General features: G+C 38.8%; 2 protein-coding genes across 5 annotated transcripts; both read left to right on the top strand.

The window, feature by feature from the left end:
• The first annotated feature begins 1,185 nt into the window (after nucleotides 1–1,185).
• LOC127808140 (cyclin-T1-3-like) lies at nucleotides 1,186–16,210 on the top strand. 4 transcript variants are annotated; one of them, XM_052346537.1, is made up of 7 exons: nucleotides 1,186–1,380; nucleotides 11,339–11,567; nucleotides 11,811–11,892; nucleotides 12,640–12,774; nucleotides 12,858–13,033; nucleotides 13,157–13,308; nucleotides 15,099–16,210. In XM_052346537.1, the coding sequence occupies exons 2-7, from the start codon at nucleotides 11,350–11,352 to the stop codon at nucleotides 15,824–15,826; spliced, it is 1,491 nt and encodes a 496-aa protein (XP_052202497.1). In that variant the 5' UTR covers nucleotides 1,186–1,380; nucleotides 11,339–11,349; the 3' UTR covers nucleotides 15,827–16,210. The 4 variants fall into 4 exon arrangements, with proteins under 4 accessions (XP_052202497.1, XP_052202494.1, XP_052202498.1 ...); XM_052346534.1 differs by having other exon boundaries at nucleotides 11,289–11,567; XM_052346535.1 differs by lacking the exon at nucleotides 1,186–1,380 and adding an exon at nucleotides 1,432–1,450 and having other exon boundaries at nucleotides 11,289–11,567.
• On the top strand, nucleotides 10,157–10,828 carry LOC127807684 (uncharacterized). Its single transcript, XM_052345722.1, has 2 exons — nucleotides 10,157–10,408; nucleotides 10,520–10,828. The coding sequence occupies exons 1-2, from the start codon at nucleotides 10,157–10,159 to the stop codon at nucleotides 10,826–10,828; spliced, it is 561 nt and encodes a 186-aa protein (XP_052201682.1).
• Nucleotides 16,211–19,607: the final 3,397 nt, after the last annotated feature.

Genomic DNA, 19,607 nt, shown 5'->3' with positions numbered 1-19,607 from the left:
AAATAATTTAATTCTTTTGTGTGAATTTATAATTTTATCAAATCTTTTAATGTTGGTAATGAGATCTAAATTGGTTCAATTATATGTAATTTTATCCAATATATAAAGTCGATTTAAAAAGAATGTGTTCATACTAACTTATTATGTCATATATTATATAATAATAATAATATTTGTAAGACCATCATATACACATAAGTAGAAAAAAGTGTAACTTGTTACATATAATTGTTTTTTTTTTTTTATATTTAATATTTTTTTTAGATCTCATAAATATTATTATTATATAGCACTTAGTATGCTAAGTTAATATGAACATACTTCCTTTAAATCGAATTTATATATTAGATAAAATTATATTTAATTGAGTCAATTTAAATTTAATTATTAAAATTAAAAAGATTGAATAAATTATAAATTTATATAAAAAAAAAAAGATGTACCAATTTCTTTTCAAAAATTAAAATGGTGGGCTAAGGTTGATCTTTGTGATTGATGGGGTGCTGGAGATTCCAAACATGGGAACAAATTGAAAAGTGAGATTTTAAAACTTGGTTGGTAGAAGGCTTTTTCTATTTAGATATTGAATTTTCTTAAATACGAAATAAGTGAATTTTAATTATGGTATTAAGTGTGAAGTCTATCATTATACATGTTGGTAGGGTTAAAATTATGTATTTTTTTCACTATTTAATAAAATTCATCTTGATTATATATGAATAATGAACTTGAATATGGATTTGTTTTGAGTTTAATCATCCAAAATTTAGATGTCTAAATTTGTTCAAATATATATTTTTTCATCGATCTATTTTCGTCTTTATTTCATTAATTTATTTTTATAATAAAAGAATCTTTTTAAGTTTGAACATCTCAAAATTAGATTTGAATTGAAAGATAAAAAAAAAAATAGATAGAGCTCATATTTTTCATTGATGTCGGAAGAAATGAGATATAAATAAGAATATTTTGGTTATTTATAAAATATTAATAACAATTTTTATAGGGCAGGGAAAATTGATGTGTAAAATATGAAAGTCAAGGGGACAATGTCATTTTTAAAAAAATTAGGGGCATCCAGTGGTAATTTTAGCAAACATTAGGCGTGGTAGTGAAGTTTATCCGAAATTGACCTATAGTAAACGCGCTAAGAAGAGCTGTCGCTTTCAAAAATCCAAGTCCCAGTAGAGAAGGGATTGAGATCAGTGCAAAGCTTTAAATATGCAGAGGCATCCTCAGACTCAACGGTACGCTACTGAAACTGGGTTTGTGCAATTGCTCGTCGATTTGCCGTGTCTACTGCGAAGACTAATCACCTACTCATTCACGAATTCGATCCGATCGGCTTCGGTCTTGGGCGCCGTCCGTTTGTCTGTCTAGGTATGGTTGTTTTGTCTTCTTTCGTGCGGTGCAAGGTTGAAGACTCCGTAGAAATCGTCGTAAAATTTGGGTGCGATTTTCTTTTGTATATTGCTAATGGTTGATTTATTTGTTTCATCATCTAATTCTGAGCGCTGATTTATGAGCGGATGTGCTTGAAATGCTGTTTCAATTTGCCAAATTACGGGGATTGTTTTCGCTATGGAATAGGGTTGACCGCGTGGGTGCGATTGTTGGTAATGAATTAAAATTTTGACAAAACAAAATGGGAGTTGTGGTTTATGTTAGGGTTTTTCGCTCTTCTTTGTTCCTTTCAACCTTGTTTTTGTCCGGTCCCGTTTGCTGAATTGGTGACAGGAGAAGTTTGTAGGACTTCGTCGTGTAACTCTCCTTTTGTGAATTATTTTTTATTATATTAGTGGGAATTTCCCTACAAAGTGATCTGTTCATTTCCTTTTATTGTAGTATGGGTCTCCCAATTCTTCTATTGTTATGTCAATAATTAAACCACCTACTTTCAATGTACCCAAAAAAAGGGGAAAAGTGGTTAGAGATTTGTCTTTTCAAACACTAATTCGTGGTTGTGTGATAAATTAATAACCTATATTTGCATCTTTACTTCACGAGGATCGAACAGTATTCCTTTTGAGAATCCATGGGGAAGAGAGGGGGGGGGGGGGGGGGGGGGGGTTCTAGAAAGCTACATTGTTTACTAGCATCTTGTATTATGTTGATTATTTCTTAATTTATGGTGTTCAATGTTGTCATAGCCCGAGGGTATTCTCGTAATCGGGTAGATATGATTGGAAGGGGGGTTATATGATTGTAACTAAAGGTTGAGTTGTAGGGGATTAGAGACAAGTTCACATGGCCACTTGAGCTGATCTGATTTCTTTAGAAACTGCAACTAACTAACTCTCCTATAAATAAGAGAATACAAGCAAGGATGGGGATCATGTGAGGATTATTCCACAGTTCCTTTCCCTCCAAATTCTCTCTCTCTCTCTCTTCTTCCCTCTCTTTCTCGAATTCTCTCTTCTCTCCCAGTCTCAGTTCTTCCTCAATTACGGAAGAACCTCTCTGTTAGATTCGAGATCTGACATTTGATATCAGAGCCAGCGACCTGTGGAGTTGCGATTATGGATGAAGGTACATGAGCAAAGCAGACGAAATCTCAATTGGATGCCATGGAAGTTGGGATGCGTCAGTACCAAGAGCAAGTAGAGGACTGCCTGGATCTCTTGGAATTGGGCATCGGAACACGTAAGAGGAGATCAACCGGAGCTGATCATAGTATGCGGCCAATTTGGATCGAGCTGTTAGCGAGCTCTAGGAGGAAATTGCTGGATTAAGCTAGCAATTCAACCAACAATTGAGTGTTGCCTTGAGCATCTTTGCTCGACAACCTCATGCCAACCTTCTGACCGAATTTTCCCCTAGGGCTTCATTTGCGCCAATTCTGATGATGCTGAGAGTGAGGCAAAGGCCCTATGATCAAGGGGAGACAGGGGAAATAATGGAGATAGAGGAAGACAATTTGAATCGTGGGATTGCTGGTAGCCACTTCACCATTCCAGGGACGCGGATGGACATTCCTCCGTTTGAAAGGGACAGACCCTAGTGGTGGATTTGGCGATGTGAAAGAGTGTTCTACCAGTACCGGGTGGTGGAAAGGGAAAAGGTGAACACGATGGCCGCTTACTTGGATAATGTTGTGGATGCCTGGTTCTAGAATTGGAGTAGAGGAACGACAGAGTGGAGTTGGCTGGAGTTCATTAATGGACTCTACAACAAGTTTGGAGAGAAGACCAGGACATACATTAATGAGGAATTTAATAAGTTGAAACAAAAGGGAACGATGGAGGAGTATCAAGTAAGGTTTGAAAAGCTTAGATCTTTGTTATCCCTCTCATTGGATGAAGACTATTTCGTGTCCAGCTTCATCAATGCGTTGGATGATCTGATCCGACCCACTGTGAATATGCTCTATCCAACATCAGTTGGACAAGCAACAGAGCAAGCCCACCTTTATGAGTTGTCCTTGGAAACCTTCACCAAGAGCCATAGGCTATCCTCTAAAGGCAGTAGAGAGGAGATTTCTTACAGTGGGATGAATAGAGGAAGTAGCTAGCCATGGTTGAGGAATGGATCAATGGGAAGGAATCAATTGGCCCCTACCCCATCCAAGGCTTTGACTATAGATTAGGAGAGGGAACTGGGGCTTTGCTTCCAATGTGGAGAAAAGTATGGTCAAGGGCATCAGTGTAAGAGGTTGTTGCTGACAATGGAAGGCCAAGGAGAAGAAGAAAGGGAAGCAGAGGATGAGGAAGAACAAGGGGAACCAATTAAGGGTGAAGAATGGGGAGAGATTTGAATGCACACCTTGCAAGGCCAGGCCTCAGGTAGGGTACTTAGGGTGAAAGGGGTAGTGGGGAAGAGAAAATTGGTGGTGCTCATTGACAATGACAACACTCATAGTTTCTTTGATGAGGAAACAACCACTGTCCTTCAATGCAACTTGCAAGAGACACCCCTACTATCAGTCTTGATAGCTAATGAGAGCTGGATGGTGAGCCAATTCAAGTGTGTTGGGTTCAAGTGGCTGATGAGTGGGCATGAATTCTCTATGGATCTACGGAACCTAAGGTTGGGGGGATGCCACATTGTGTTGGGGGTCGATTGGATGCGTACTGTAAGCCCCCTAGTATTTGACTTCAACACCTTAGAAGTCACTTTTGATAGGGAGGTCCAAAAAGTGACTCTAGTAGAGTGCCAAGAAACAAGGGGAATGCAAGGCTATATTAGGAAAGAGGTTGTAGAGACTCTTGGGGCAAAGGGGCACATCAATAGGGCAGTTTCATTCCATATATGCACGAGAGATGGAGATGGAGCGAGGGGAGGATTATGTTGTAGACTAACATAGGAGTAGAGGGCAGAATACGGCCAAGGCCTTAACACCAACAACCACTTAGGTACACTATTGATTCACGCATTGTTAATGGAATTTGAGGACTTATTTGCCGCCCCTCCCACACTGGTTCCTTGATCACTCCATTCACCTTAAACCAAATAGTGAACCCATTAATCTCCGAGCTGATCGATATTCTTCTATCCAAAAGGTTGAAATTGAGAACTTGATCAAGGACATGTTAGCCAAATCCCTTATTCAACCAAGTCAAAGTCCATTTGCCTCCCCGATTCTCTTAGTAAAAAATAAGGATGGTTCATGGAGGTTCTGCGTTGACTACAGGCAGCTCAACTCTATAACCATAAAAAATAAATTCCCAATCCCCATTATCGAGGACTTCCTAGATGAGCTAACCGAGGCCTCTGTTTTTTTCCAAGCTGGACCTCACTTCAAGGTACCACCAAATTAGAATGAACCTTGAGGACTACCCTAAAACAACCTTCCACACCCACCAAGGACACTATGAGTTCTTGGACATGCCCTTTGGCCTCACAAACACATCTGCAACCTTTCAAACCCTCATGAACCACATCTTTGCTCCTTATCTTCAAAAATTCGTGCTAGTATTCTTTGATGACATCCTAGTCTACAACCTAAACCTAGACTAGCACCTAATCCATCTAAGGAAGGCAGTTAACATCCTCAAACACCATCAACTTTATGTGAAGAGGTCCAAATGTACTTTTGTAGAAACTAGAGTGGAGTATCTTGACCATATTATATCTGGCCAGGGGGTAAGTACTGACCCCCAAAAGATTGCAACTATGAAACAGTGGCCCAAACCTAAGACCCTGAAGGAGTTAAGAGGGTTCCTCGGATTCACTGGCTACTATCTAAGGTTTATCAAGGGGTATGGAGTGATCAGTAAACCCCTCACCGATTTGTTAACAAAGAGTAGCTTCCAATGGGGTGAGGAGGCTGAGGATGCTTTTGAGTCTCTCAAGGAGGCCATGACCCAAGTTCCCATCCTAGCATTGTCGGATTTTTCTAAGGAGTTTATTTTGGAAATGGATGAATGTGACACTGGGGTAGGGGCAGTCCTAATTCAAGAAGCCAGGCCTATAGCTTATCTAAGTCAAGCCCTTGCTCCAAGGCATCTTAGCCTAAGTATCTATGACAAAGAGCTGTTGGTTGTCCTAATGGTTGTGGAAAGGTGGAGATATTACTTGGAAGGGAGGCCATTCACAATCTGGACAGACCATAATGTCATGATTCTAGGACATGAGCTAAGGTATGAAAGGAAGATCGAGAATGATAAGAGAAGAATTCGGGGAAGAGATCAGTTGAGAGGGAGAAATCAGCAAGAAGATAAGGGAGGAGATCACCGAGAGAAGGGGGGGGGGGGAATATTAGAGAGAAAATAGAGTATTCAATTCATTTTCCGCATATCCCCTTCCTATAGCTGAGGTAATATATATAGCCTCACTTAGGTACCAAACAAAGCTCTCTAACCAACTAAGCTACAAGACAAAAAAGGGAAAATAACAGAATAATAACACCCATGTGCTGTAACCAAATTACAAAAATACCTCCTAACTGTAATTGTAACTCAATTATAACTCTGCCCCTATAATACCCAAGGTCGTAACAATTTCCCCCCCTTGAAATGTTTCTTGTCCCTAAGAAACTTATTACCACCTAGCCATTACTTCTTTATCCAATGCCCATTTTCACTCAGTGGTTTCTTCTTCGCTTTTCCTTCTTCTTATCTTGTTTTTCCCTTTTGTTTTGCCTTCTCTTTTCTTTCTCCTCAGTAGCAACGGCACTATGTCTTGCTGCCACACCAATTTCAGCCATCCGCCTCTTCCTTAGTGCCGTTAAAAATGGTTCCAAATGTGCCGTTAGCCCTACAACCCCATCCTTTTCAATTATGGACAGAATTTCAATTCTCTTTGCAGGTAAACACCTGTACATTACCTCCAATTCTTTTTGCTGCAATGTTACTTTTGCTTTGTCTTGTGTGCCCGTGCTAATGACATACATGTGAGATGTTTCAAGCAAGGTGCCCGGTGCAATCCCTTGTTCCTTCTCCTCAAGTACTTGGTGAAGAGGCTTTTCTGGCTCCTTCTGCTGCTTCCAGAAATCAATAGAATCAAGTGTCTCAGCATTAGTAAGAGTGCTTGAGAGACTGCCATTCTCCAATTCCTCTTCCTCACCCTCTTCTTCCATGTACTCAACCCTCTCCACCTTCTCGCTGCCCATTTTACCCCAAGCCAAAGAATCCTTAGCTTTTGGTAGGTCCAAAATAGGAAGAATGATTTCATCCCCAATATCTATGTAGATTGAGGGTCCTTTAGTAAGATTTTCTTGATCCAATGCTATTCCATTTCCCACAAACTTCTGATCCGAAACACCCTCAAATCCATTAGCCCATGCATTAGCCAGCCAACGAGGGTAATGAGTTGGCATCTTCCTTGTCAATTTCGCCTAAACCGGTATACTTCTTATGCTCAACATTGGAGGTGAGCAATGAATCTGCTTCTCGCCTCATCAATTTCTCCTTCAGCAGCTCTATTTTAAGGAATTTGTCTTTGTTAAAACTCTTGCGATAATCATCAAAGTATTCAACGGGAAAGTTGGTAATAATACTTCTTGATTAGTATCATCGCAAACTCCTGCAGTTTCTCGTGGAACATACTGCCAAATTCCTCGCACTCTTCATCAATCCCACTTCTTTTTTTCCTTGTCCCCGTTGTTGATCTCCTTCTCAAAATCCTTTCCCCATGTTTGATGCTTCTGGTCAACTGAAAATGTAGCCTTCTCTGGTTGCCATAGAGGCTCCATTCCAACTGAAAATGAAGCATTATGCTTCATGTGTGTATTGTCGCCCCTAGCTTCACGAGTAGGATACCCCACTGAAAATGCAGCATTGGTCCGCTGTAATTGAGGCTGCTTTCTTGCTTGAAAATTAGCCACTAAAAATGCAGCATCATTCGGTTGCAATTGGGACCTCATCTCCATTGATATCTGCTTCACAGCAAGCACCTAGGATAAACGATTGCCTCTCACCCTCAACGGTCTTCAATTTCTCAGCAAGATGAGCCACCTTTGTCACCGTCATAAATCAATTGGCGTGGCTTCAACGGATCTTCAACGGATTTGATAAGAGAGTTCGTCCAGCTTGTCGGAAATCAAAGGCAAGAATCATTGGCCCTGTTTCCCCAGTTTCTACAAGCCGCCTTTGTATCCACTCCTCCAATTCACCACTATCACCCTCCCAAATCAGGTTGGAGTCGCTAGTCACGCTCGCCAATCAACATCGAGGCCCTGGAAATTGTTGGAACTCTAGACTTCGCTGGAATTAGCAGTTGGGAGTTGTTGAGTTCACAACTAGGAAGCGTGGGTCACTGGATTACAGTGACAACTTAGATCAACTCCACTTTTGCCTCCAATCCTCGCCTAAACAAATTGAACCCACAGAATTCCCGATCAAAATCGCAACACCACAGCCGCACCTATAGGAAGCTTATCAGTCTGGGTCGAAATGGTCTTCTGGTTTGGCTGCAACTCGTTGGGCCGTCCACTTCACCTCCAATGGACTCACGCTTGCCTTGGACAGTCGTAACCCTTTGGGCCGTCCACTTCACCTTTGGTCACCCACTCCAGTCACGACCTTATGGGCCGAGGACCACTAGCAGATAGCCCCATGAATTCGTGTATCGTTGAAGTTGCTTGGTCCTGTTCGTTTGCAATTTCTGACCAACGCTTGCTGAATTTCACAACCGAGGGTCAATTGCCAACTTCGTCTTCAAGATTGGACTCGATTAAATCAGGCAGAAGGAGTTGACAACCAATAAACTACTCGATTAACTCAGTTGGAAATTTTTCTAGACTGAATCACACTTGTTGATGTTCAGCGATTGTTCCTTAGGTTCGGTCAAACTCGTGCTCTTTAATGGAAAGCTTCGCACCCAATCAGTCGGCAAATTTGCTTAGCCTCTCATCTACTTCCTTCGGTTTTTCCTAATCACCGACCTCTGATTGGAATTTCTCCTGAATTCTTGAATCGCTCAAGGCTCTAATTCAATCGTGACCTCCTTTTCCGTCAGCATTAGTGCCCTCGTGCTTCACCTACTCGCCGTCTAAGGGCCACAGAACCACTGACTCTGCTGCGAGCTGCGCGGAGTCATTATCGGAACTCCCCTGGCTTGCGTTGTCGTCAATTCTGAGCTGAAGCTTGCTTTGCTCCGCTTCACCTTTCGAATCCGAGTTTAATTCTGAATTCAATCACTGCTTCTTCCCAAACCTACTTCACTCAATCAGTTCCGTAATCTTTCAATTTCGAACTGCGTAGGATTAATTGATGCAGTTGGCGAGAACTGCTTTGCTCTCTCTCGTTCATTACTGATCTTAATATCCTTCGAATTGAATTGGAAACAATCACCTATCAACAGCTGATAATCACTGTAGGAACTCACCAATAATCATCGTCGGAACTCGAATCAAAACCACAGCCAATGATGGACTGCTCTGATACCAATTTCTCATGATCCTAGGAGATGAGCTAGGGTATGAAAGGAAGATCGAGAATGATAAGAGAAGAATTTGGGGAAGAGATCAGTTGAGAGGGAGAAATCAGTAAGAAGATAAGGGAGGAGATCACCGAGAGAGAGAGAGGGGGGAAATATTAGAGAGAAAATAGAGTATTCAATTTATTTTTTGCATATCCCTTTCTTATAGCTGAGGCAATATATATAGCCTCATTTAGCTACCAAACAAAGCTCTCTAACCAACTAAGCTACAAGACAAAAAAGGGAAAATAACAGAATAACAACACCCATGTGTTGTAACCGAATTACAAAAATACCTCAACTGTAATTGTAACTCAATTACAGCTTTGCCCTTATAATACCCAAGGTCGTGACACATAAGAGCTTGAAATTTTTGTCACAACAGAGGGCTCACAACCAATTACAAAGGAAGGGAATCACCAAGCTAATGTGGTGTGACTACATGATCCAGTATAGGAAGGGGAAGGAGAATTTAGTGGCAGATGCTTTGTCAAGAAGGGAGACTGAGGGTAGTTGCCACACAATCTCTGCCCTAGTGCCTGATAGGGTGCAAGGCATAGCTAGTAGCTATGAGCAAACTAGCTGGATCAAGGAGATTCTGGCCTGACTATCTGTACAACCCCAAGATGACTCTGGATATGCTCTAAAAGGGGAATTACTCAGACACAACAGTAGGGTGGTGATTGGAGAGGATGAGTAATTGAAGAAGTGATTATTACAGTCTCTACATGATTTTCCCATTAGAGGACATTCAAAGTTGAATGTGACCTATCACCGAGTTAGGCAACTTTTCTATTGGCTAGGACTAAAGAAGGACGTGACCAGGTATGTTCTACAGTGTAGCACTTGCCAAAGATGTAAGCACAAGCAGGTGCCTTGCTCGGGTCTTCTCCAACCCTTGGAGATACTGTCCTAGGCATGGGATCAAGTCACTATGGACTTCATCGAGGGGCTGCCTAAGTAGGGTTTTGACACTATCTTGGTGGTGGTTGACAGGGTGACCAAGTTTAGCCATTTCATGGCCCTAGCACATCCATTTACTGCTACAGAGGTGGCAAGAAAGTTGATGGATACTGTGTTTAAGCTAAATGGGTTGCCACGAGCTATGATCTCAGATAGGGATAAGATATTTTTACCAATCGATTCTGAAAATCTTTATTCCAAGGATTGGGAATTGGGTTGCATTTGTCATCAACCTACCACCCGAAAACTAATGGGCGAACTGAGCGAGTGAATCAATGCTTAGAGACATATCTAAGGTGTATGCTTTACAAGGCAGAGGAGTTGGAATCGGTGGATGGCTTTAGCACAGTGGTGGTACAACAACAACTATCACACAGCCCACAAGATGACTCCCTTTGAAGCCCTATTTGGATATCCACCCCCTATCATTCTTGTTGTCATGCATTTCACACCACTTGAGACCACAACGGATCAGTATTTGCAGGCTAGGCAAGAGGCCCTGCAAGTGATCAAGAGAGAGCTTGCCACAACCCAGCAAAGGATGAAGCAGATGGCGGATAGACACCGCACAAACAGGACTTTTGAGGTGGGTGAATAGGTTTATCTAAAAGTGAAAAGGTTCCAACATCTTTTCACTAAGGGCCTTACATAAAAAATCAGCCCCAAGTATTACGGCCCTTTTGGGATCATTGAGAAGATAGGTCCGGTGGCTTATAAGTTGCTACCTCCAGATGGTGTGAGGCTGCATCCGGTGTTCCATGTCTCCTTTTTGAAGAAGGCAGTGAGCACTACTGAAGGGGTAAGTCAGGAGGTACTGAAGTTGATTGAAGATCACATAGTAGAAGTGGAGCCCAAGGCAGTGCTAGTTCGGAGGGTGGTTTACCAAGACTCCCTTCCTCTCATAGAAGTCTTGGTGCAGTGGACCCATCTGCACCTCAACAACATCACTTGGGAGTACCTCCCAGACCTTCTCCAACAATACCCCAGAGTGGCCAGCCTTCTCTGATTTCTTAGGGACAAGAAATACTTTAAGGGGAGGGGGGTTGTCACAGCCTGAGGGTATTCTTGTAATCGGGTAGATATGATTGGAAGGGGGGTTATATGATTGTAACTAGAGGCTGAGTTGTAGGGGATTAGAACCAAGTGCACATGGCCACTTGAGCTGATCTGATTTCTCTAGAAACTGTTACTAACTAACTCTCCTATAAATAAGAGAATACAAACAAGGATGTGGATCATGTGAGGTTCCACAGTTCCTTTCCCTCCAAATTCTCTCTCTCTCCTTCTCTTTCTATCTTCTTCCCTCTCTTTCTCGAATTCTCTCTTCCCACCCAGTCTTAATTCTTCCTCAATTATGGAAGAACCTCTTTGTCAGATCCGAGATCTGACAAGTGTCTGTAGAAAGAGTTGTTATATTCATTGTGAGTGTATCGTTCTTAATGAAACTTCTTGTGATTGTTTTGTAGACTCTATTTGCTGATTTGACATCTTTTTCCTCCAATTGCCCATTGAGAAGGGAGGGAAACAATGGCAGGGAAGCTGCCAAGGAATCCTTCTCAGGATGTAACTGCAGAAGTAATCTTGCCGAATGATCTTCAGTGCTTTACGCATAAATGGTACTTAAGTAGAGAAGAAATAGTGCATCATTCTCCATCAAGGAAGGATGGCATAGAAAATGAGACAGAGTCAGAGATCCGGAAGCTCTACTGCTCATTTTGCCAAGAGCTTGGGAGGAAGCTTAAAGTGTAAGCCATAGCTATGAATTGAATTATTGATGAGAGCATGTGTGATCTAGTGTTGCAATTGAGGGTTTGTAATTGCTGTAATTGCTGCCCATGCATCTGGCACATGTTCTCAGCTTGCTCGTGCAATTTCTCCTTATCAATGTGTGTTAATACTTTGCTGGCAGATTTCCTGCCCATTATTAGTTGTGTTCTCTCCCCTTGTAGCAGCTCATGCCATGATTAACTGGTAATGATGTTTTTCAGGTCACAGGTCGTAGTAGGAATTGCAATTATGTTGTGCCATCGGTTTTACATGCGACAATCTCATGCAAAGAATGATTGGCAGGTACGTCAAGGAATTTTCCTTGGCATTGCCCTATTATTATTTATCAACAAACATAGCCCCTTATCTTCCTAGAGTGATGGAATTCGCACCATTATGGTAAAATTATTAATAGGCTTAGGATTGTATTAAAGCTGACACTGTGTAAAAATGATTTGAATGTGGACCGCTACACCAACAATCACAAGCCTTAATCCCACCAGGTGAGGCTGGCTACAGGAATTCTAAATCTCCATCTATCCATATCAATGGCCATATCTTGAGCCTCTACTTACGCAATATGAGCTGAGAATGTATTGCACGTATCCAATAGTTCTGACACTTCTGTGCTTTGGTTATATTCATTAGGAATAGTTTCCAATCGCCGGTTGCCAATCTGGAAAACTGAACATCGCTGTATGGCAGTGGTTTTATATGCTTAGCAGGGTCATGGGAAAATAGGCCATCTCAAACAGCTTCAAAGGAAATGTATCTTCTTTGTATTGGAGATACATATTTTTACTTATTTTCCTGTAATACATTGGATCTTTCAAATGAATCCTTATTTGTCTTGAATGGAACTGCTAATAAAGTTTTTATCAATCCACGTTCTAATATGTCTTTCCCCCTGACTTTGCATTTCATTATTAGTAGCCTTGTTAGTATTACACTAGTATCTTTTAACCATGTCAATCAATTGAGTTTCTTTTTCGGTATCTGGCAGCAGGGAGTTATTTGTATCTACTACAATTGTTGGTGCACCTTTTGCAGATCATTGCAACTGTGAGCATCTTCCTTGCTTGCAAATCTGAGGATACACCACGCAAGCTGAGGGACGTTGTTGTTGTGGCTTATAAGTTAATTTATAGATGGGATCCCTCAGCTCCAAGAAGAATCAGACAGAGTGTAAGGGCATGCATTACAATTGCTTCTTTGTGTCTTCTGTCTCCTATCTATGTAGGCTTCTAACTGCCCTTTTCTTTGTGTAGGATGTTTTGGCTAAGCAGGAGGAATTAATCTTAACTGGGGAGAGGGTTTTTCTGTCAACAATTGCTTTTGATCTCAATGTCCAACTTCCTTACCAGCCACTTGTTGCTGTTCTGAAGAGATTGGATATCTCAAATAAGGAGCTTGCAAGAGTTGCATGGAGTTTGGTAAATGACTGGTAGATTCTTCGTTCCTTCATTATCTGTTTAGATTATAAAACGATCTGCATTTGGTGTTGCCTTCATTGTATATACTTGTCATTTCCTTGCTCAAATGTTCAATTATCCTATGGGACCTGTAGGTTATATACTACGCTCTGCTTGCAATACAAACCCCATTGTGTTGCAGCTGGTTCTCTGTTCCTTGCTGCCAAATTTCTGAACGTGAAGTTGCCTACAGAGAGGGGGAACGTTTGGTGGTTTCAATTTGAGGTTTCACCTAAGCAATTGGAAGGTTCGTTAACGTACATCTATGTTTTTTAATAGGTGACTACTTGCTGTATCAATGCATCACAAGTTGTGAATTAGTATTTATCTGCTCCCCCCTATAGATTTCTAATTAATGAATTAGTATTTCATGGAGTAATGTGTTCTTTTTACAAGTAAAAATAAAAATTGCATCAAGGTTTGCAGCAATATACCAGAACTAATGTGTTTATGTGAACCCACTCCAATCTATATATTTATTTGACTGATACTAAGAGAATTATCTTGTACATTGCCACATAAAGTCTATGGATTATAATGTCAGTCAATGTGACTAGTTGAAATTTAGGCTGAGCAATCCGGAGCCATCATGCTGTGTGTTGCCTCTGTTCGTGTTTGATATTCTAACTGATGTGTGGGGCTTAGAAAGAATTACAACCTAGTTTCAATTGTCCTGTTTGTCCACTTCAGCGTATGTTTTCTTTGATTAAGTGACATGTTTGAAAATTGAAATCATATTGCACGTAATGACCAAAAGTCCATGGATTATACCGTCTTAAGGATGATTATTGACTGAAATTTGGACTCCACCAATCTGGAACTGTCATGGTGCGTAATTCTTCCTGTTTGTCTTTGTATTTTAATCAATGTGGATTACACATGGTATTGTGTCCGAGTTACAAAAAACCTTCTGTGTCTTCTTTTCTTCCTTATTTTTTAGTATTTTCCAGTTCAATTTATAAATAAATGATGCTTTGAGGAACGTATGATGTGAACCCCACGAAGGAAGGTGAGACCCAACGATCAAAAATGATTCCTTTGCCAAGGATCGTTCTAAAACAGATTCGTAATAAAGAAAACAAAGGACCTTGACCCGTTATCTATAAAGAGATAAGAACCAAAGGTATAAGAAGGTAGGGTTGACGCCACACTCAAGATAGATGAGAAGAGTTGTGAGTGATAAGTCAAGGATGAACGCCACAAGATGAAAACTTGATAAGTTCAAAAGTAGTTCGTTGAAGAACCAAAGAGAAAACTCTCAGTAATAATATTGTTCAAAAACTACATTCCTCTCGGGTTACATTGGCTTATATAGCCGAACTCAAATTCTAATTTAGAAGGAAATAAATCAAATCTTAGGCATAGTAGGAATTGATTACAAGAAGGAAATAGCATAATCTGATAAAGAAACAAGAATTATCTAAAATAGAAAAGATTTAAAACAAAGGAGGAAATAAGGGAAGCTTGGATCTTATCAATCAATCATCCCCACATCTTGTCAATCAATCAATCATCCCCAAATCTTGCAAATCTTGTCAATCAGTCAACCAATCAATTAATTAACCCCAAATCTTGTCAGTCAATCAACCAATCAATCAATCAACCCCAAATCTTGCAATCTTCTCAATCTATCAATCATTCCCAAATCTTGCAATATTCTCAATCAATCAAGCCCAATTCTTCTCAATCAATCAATCAACCCAGATTACTTTCAGAGACTTAGATAACATTGACAAAGCATTGACTATCTTGAATACTTAATTCGGGCATATTAGAATCTTGAACGATGCTTGAATTTGAGATGTGTTCAATTAGCCCATTTAATGCTCCCGTAATTTTCTTGGTTCGTGCCCTTGTCATTGGACCTCTATGGATGCTTAACGGGTCTTGTGGAGTTTTAGCTACGTGACTTGCATCAACGTACACCAGATTAGGCACAAATTCTGTCAAAAATTGTGCAATATTATGTTTCTTCTTATTCTCCGTGTCCAATTAAGTGTCTCATTTGGTGCTACGTCTCTCCTAAATTTCATGCAGCGGTTGTCCACGATATGCTTTGTTTGTTGGAGAAGAAATGGAAACCAGCTTCACCACCTGTCCGTGGGAGGGGGGTGGAATCTAAGACCGCAATGCCGAATATCCCTCAGCCAGCCGTTGGAAGTGACTCAGGTTCCATGAGCCGTGGATCTACAATTGGAGGATTTGTTAACTCTGCCACATCCATTAACCAAGAGTCGGGCATTACAAGTGTCTCAAGTGTTGCTGAGGGGACTGTTCCCATAGCCACGGCCAATTCTGATCGACTTATTAAATCTGCAACTCCTAGTACCCCACTGTCATGCTTCGTAACTAGCTCAAATGCCTGTCGGTGTACTGCCCAAGGAGCTGTAGTGGGTGTTAATCATGCAATGGCCAAGTTCAGTGAGAGTGGAGCTTACAGCCACTTCAATTGTCGCAGAAAAGAAAGCTTATTCTGTCAACCGAGCACTTCTGGGAGTGCAAATAGTGCTGTTGAGGATGGTGATGGCCAGCCGAAATCCCAGGGATCGGATCAGAACCCAGGTTTCAAAATTGTTTCTGTTCGAGGTGGTTGTATCAAGCTAGATGTAAATAGGATTGGAGACTTGTTAAAGAAGAGGAAAGGGAATAGAACTGTAAATAAGAAGTTAGCAGAAGCGTCGGATGATGAGATAGAGAGAGAGCTGGAAGATGGAATCGAGCTGCAATGGCAAGCTGCCTCCAAGAACAAGAAAATGAGGTTTTGAAGATCCTGGGTTTGAGCTCAAGCATTTTGTACTGTCTTTCCACTGTCGGATTGGATGCAACCTTTGCCTGTAATCTCGGATGTCTGTGCTAAGGATAGCATAGCTTAGGATGAATTGTGCTATTGACTTTTGTTAGGGCAACCTACATATACATGTCTTAATTTTTTCACAATTTATTCAAAGTTGATCATTCTTTTAGGAAACATTGGGAGAGTAGATCACTAGATTGGTTGTCCTCAGAGTGTACACTCGATAGGGGATGTAACTGTCTCTGTTAGATATGAATACTTCTGCTACGGTTGTAATATAAATTGAAGAAGAAAAATGTGTTTGATGAGTCCCATAAAAGTGGGACACTTCGACCCACCACTTTATTGACTAAAATGGTGTTGGTGTATTAGTTTTCGTTTCGACATCAATATATGATTGCAACTCAACATTTCTATTCATGAGAAAGCAATTCTATTATGTGGTGAATGTGGAATCGATTGAATAAGAATCATACAATAGGGAACATGATCTGTTAATCCACTGGTGTGGACAATCACTTGATAAAGGTTGGTGATGTTAAAAACAGACTTAATATATTTAACAAGAAGGATATATCTAAAATAATGAAAACCTCACTCAAGATTATAAAAAATGAGTCTATTTCAGAGCTGTCTAAGGACACAGTAAGTTGATCATTCTTTTAGGAGAGAGTAGCTCACTAGATTGCTGTACTCATAGTAGGTATTCCTGCCCATAGATAGGGCATCTAACTGTATCTGTTAGATGTGAATATACTTTTGCTACCTAAAAAATGATTGAAATATAAAACTCTCTATTTTTGTACTTGTGCTTCTACTAAACAATTCTCTTGTATTACATTAAAACCCTCAATTCACGCTAGGCGCGTCAAACTACTTGCCTCGTGCCCATCATTCAGCCTTGTTTAATAAGCTAAACTCGGCTCGATCTGTTAGTAGAACGGGTCAAGCTTGGGCTTGACTTGTTTACCAAAACCAAGGGACTGGGTCGATTCGTCAGGCTCCTAAGCTGAGTTGGGCCTGGGCTTGCAAGCCTTAACAAGCTGGACGACACAAAAGTTTGCCTTCTATTTTAAAATAAATTTATTTAATTAATATATAAGATATAAAAATATTTTAAGAATGCAAATTTCACTTGTAAAAATATTTGAAATGTTTTAAGATCAAAGTTTTAGAATTGAAACTTTTAAGAAATTTTTAATTTTATTTTTAAAAGTAGTATTAAATTTTATAAACATTTAAAAGTTATAAAATTTACTTCACATTTAGAATTTGAATTTTAATGATTGTGTATGAGATATATATTCAAATATTTTTTAAGATAATTATTACTTCTTGATATTTATTGATTGTTATTGTGAATTTGTGTGATTGTCTATATAATTTTTAAAGAATTAGAGTTATTAAATTAGGTATTAAATATTTAAATTTAAAATTAACTTATATATAAAATTAAAGTTCGATTGAGCCTAACAGGCTAAGCCTACAAGCCCACGGGCCTTAGCCAAGTCAAGCCCATAGAAGAGTTAGTTAGGTCAAGTTGCAGGCTCAAAAATGCTAGACGTCTTGGCCCAATCCTATAAAATTTGACACGTTGGTTGGATTTGAGAGTGTATGGTATGGATTCTACGTTGATAATGCAAGAATTAGATGTGATTGGATTATATATATGTGTGTGTGTACTGTTGAATATGATTCTTTTAGTTTAGGTGTGGGCCATTGATCTAGACTAGAAAACTTCTAATTTGAAGATGGGAGATCAGATCTATGATATATGAAAATTTCTTGGGGGCATTGTTTCGGTATTTTCGAAAGGTTTTTATTTCTAAAACGTCAATAAACGTTTTTGGACTAATTTTGTAATCTCAAAAATTTTTTGTGACCATTTTGTAATATTAAAAAAATATTGAAATGCATTTCTATTCACGAATAAAAATGAATTTTTGTTGTCTCTAACTTAATTTTTTTATAGAATTTATTTTTAAAATTTGTTTGAATGCATTATATAATTTATGTTTATTTTTAAATTAAATAATTATTTTTTATATTAAAAATTATATTTACAAAAAAGTCTTATATTTTTTTTTATTTACACATTTTCCCGTGTTTCTGTTTCTTACTTGTTTTAAAAATGATGTTTCTCTATTTTCATTTCATCTCATATCCGTTTCCTATTTTTATTTTATGCAACTTAGAATTAGACTAGACTAGACTAGTTGGTGGGTGAACGTGGTCTGGTTTAATCTAATAAATTAATCTTATTTTTTATTTAATAAAAATTTATAAATATATATAGTTGATTTTTGGTCTGAGTTAAGACTAGACTAAAAATTAGAAATCACTATTTTTAAGACCAAAGACAGAACTAGTGTTTTCATATGATTTTCCAATCCAAACACACACACACGCGCGCATATATATATATATATATATATTTGTATCTTTGGTTTCTATGTGGAAGAGTAGTGAGGACTGAGTCTGAGTTAGGGTTTTGATGATTAATGTAATAGAAGAATGACATCTCATGGTGCTACTGCTGGGATGACAACATGAATTAAGTTTTGAGTTGTTTTGGGGGACAAACACAATCTTTTTATGCATATATAATGTTCATTTCACTATATATATATATATATAAGGTTATTAGATAAGATGCATTTATTATATTTTATTTTTAATATTTAAATAAATCTATTTGTTGATTAAATGGTTTAAAATATGATGCATTTATCACTAGCTAGCTAATAAAATTTGTTTGAATGTAAGAATAAGATCCAATAAATGTATATTGTTTAAAAATAATATTGTTGTTGTTGTTGAGATATAATAATAGATTTAGGTATTTGAGAGACTACACAAAAAATAGTTAGGGCCATAGAGTGTCTATTGCGTGAACCCTATGATATCTAAGTCAGTTTCAATCGGAAAAAAAAAAAAAAAAAGGTATTCAAATATGTTGTGTAGGAGTTCTTGCATACGTAGAGAGTGGGGACGGGGCCACCTCTATTTATAGATATTAAAATTGATAAATAAGAAAGTATTCACATCTTTTGAGATCGTTTATTCCAAGTTTTAAAGCATTAATTTTGAAAGTTAGTTGGCATAATTCAACTGAGACCATATTTGGGGATCTTCAAAAGACTTATATGAGGGGGTCTTCGGGAGACCTATACAAAGGGATTGAGTTTATTTATTTTTGGGTCTAATTTTTTTGACAAATGAATCGCGATCCAAGATAGTCAATTCAATATTTTAAAGAATAATTACAAACATTATCTAATATATATATATGTTAAAAACATTGATCAGTGAGGAAAAACGAAAAGAAAAATATTCAAGTGGCAACAATGGAAGCACAATTTCTGGACGTATCAGGCTTTTAAGATGGCTTAGTGAATGGGCTGTCCAAGTTTTATGGGACACTTTGGTCTTGTAGATTGAGTCAGTGCTTTCCCCTAAACTTTTCTACTTTTTCTATCCTCCATGAGAATGATTACCCTATTGGAAAAAAGTTTGAGCTAACACACACACACACACACATAAATGAATTTCAAAAATAAAAGATTGAATTCACAGTATAAGATCAATTGTTTCCTTATCTAACATTTGCGATAAATATAACTGATTTTAAAGGAAAAACGTCCCCAAAAAATCTAATAAGAATTCATCTTACACTAATATAAACATAGACATGTCTTATTAGATTTGGTGACATTTTTACTTTTAAATTATCAGTGTTTATCACAAATACC

This window comes from Diospyros lotus, chromosome 8, assembly GCF_014633365.1.
Source record: "Diospyros lotus cultivar Yz01 chromosome 8, ASM1463336v1, whole genome shotgun sequence".
Lineage (NCBI taxonomy): Eukaryota > Viridiplantae > Streptophyta > Magnoliopsida > Ericales > Ebenaceae > Diospyros > Diospyros lotus.
Note: the sequence above shows the minus strand (reverse complement) of the source record. Positions and strands in the feature narration are given on the sequence as shown.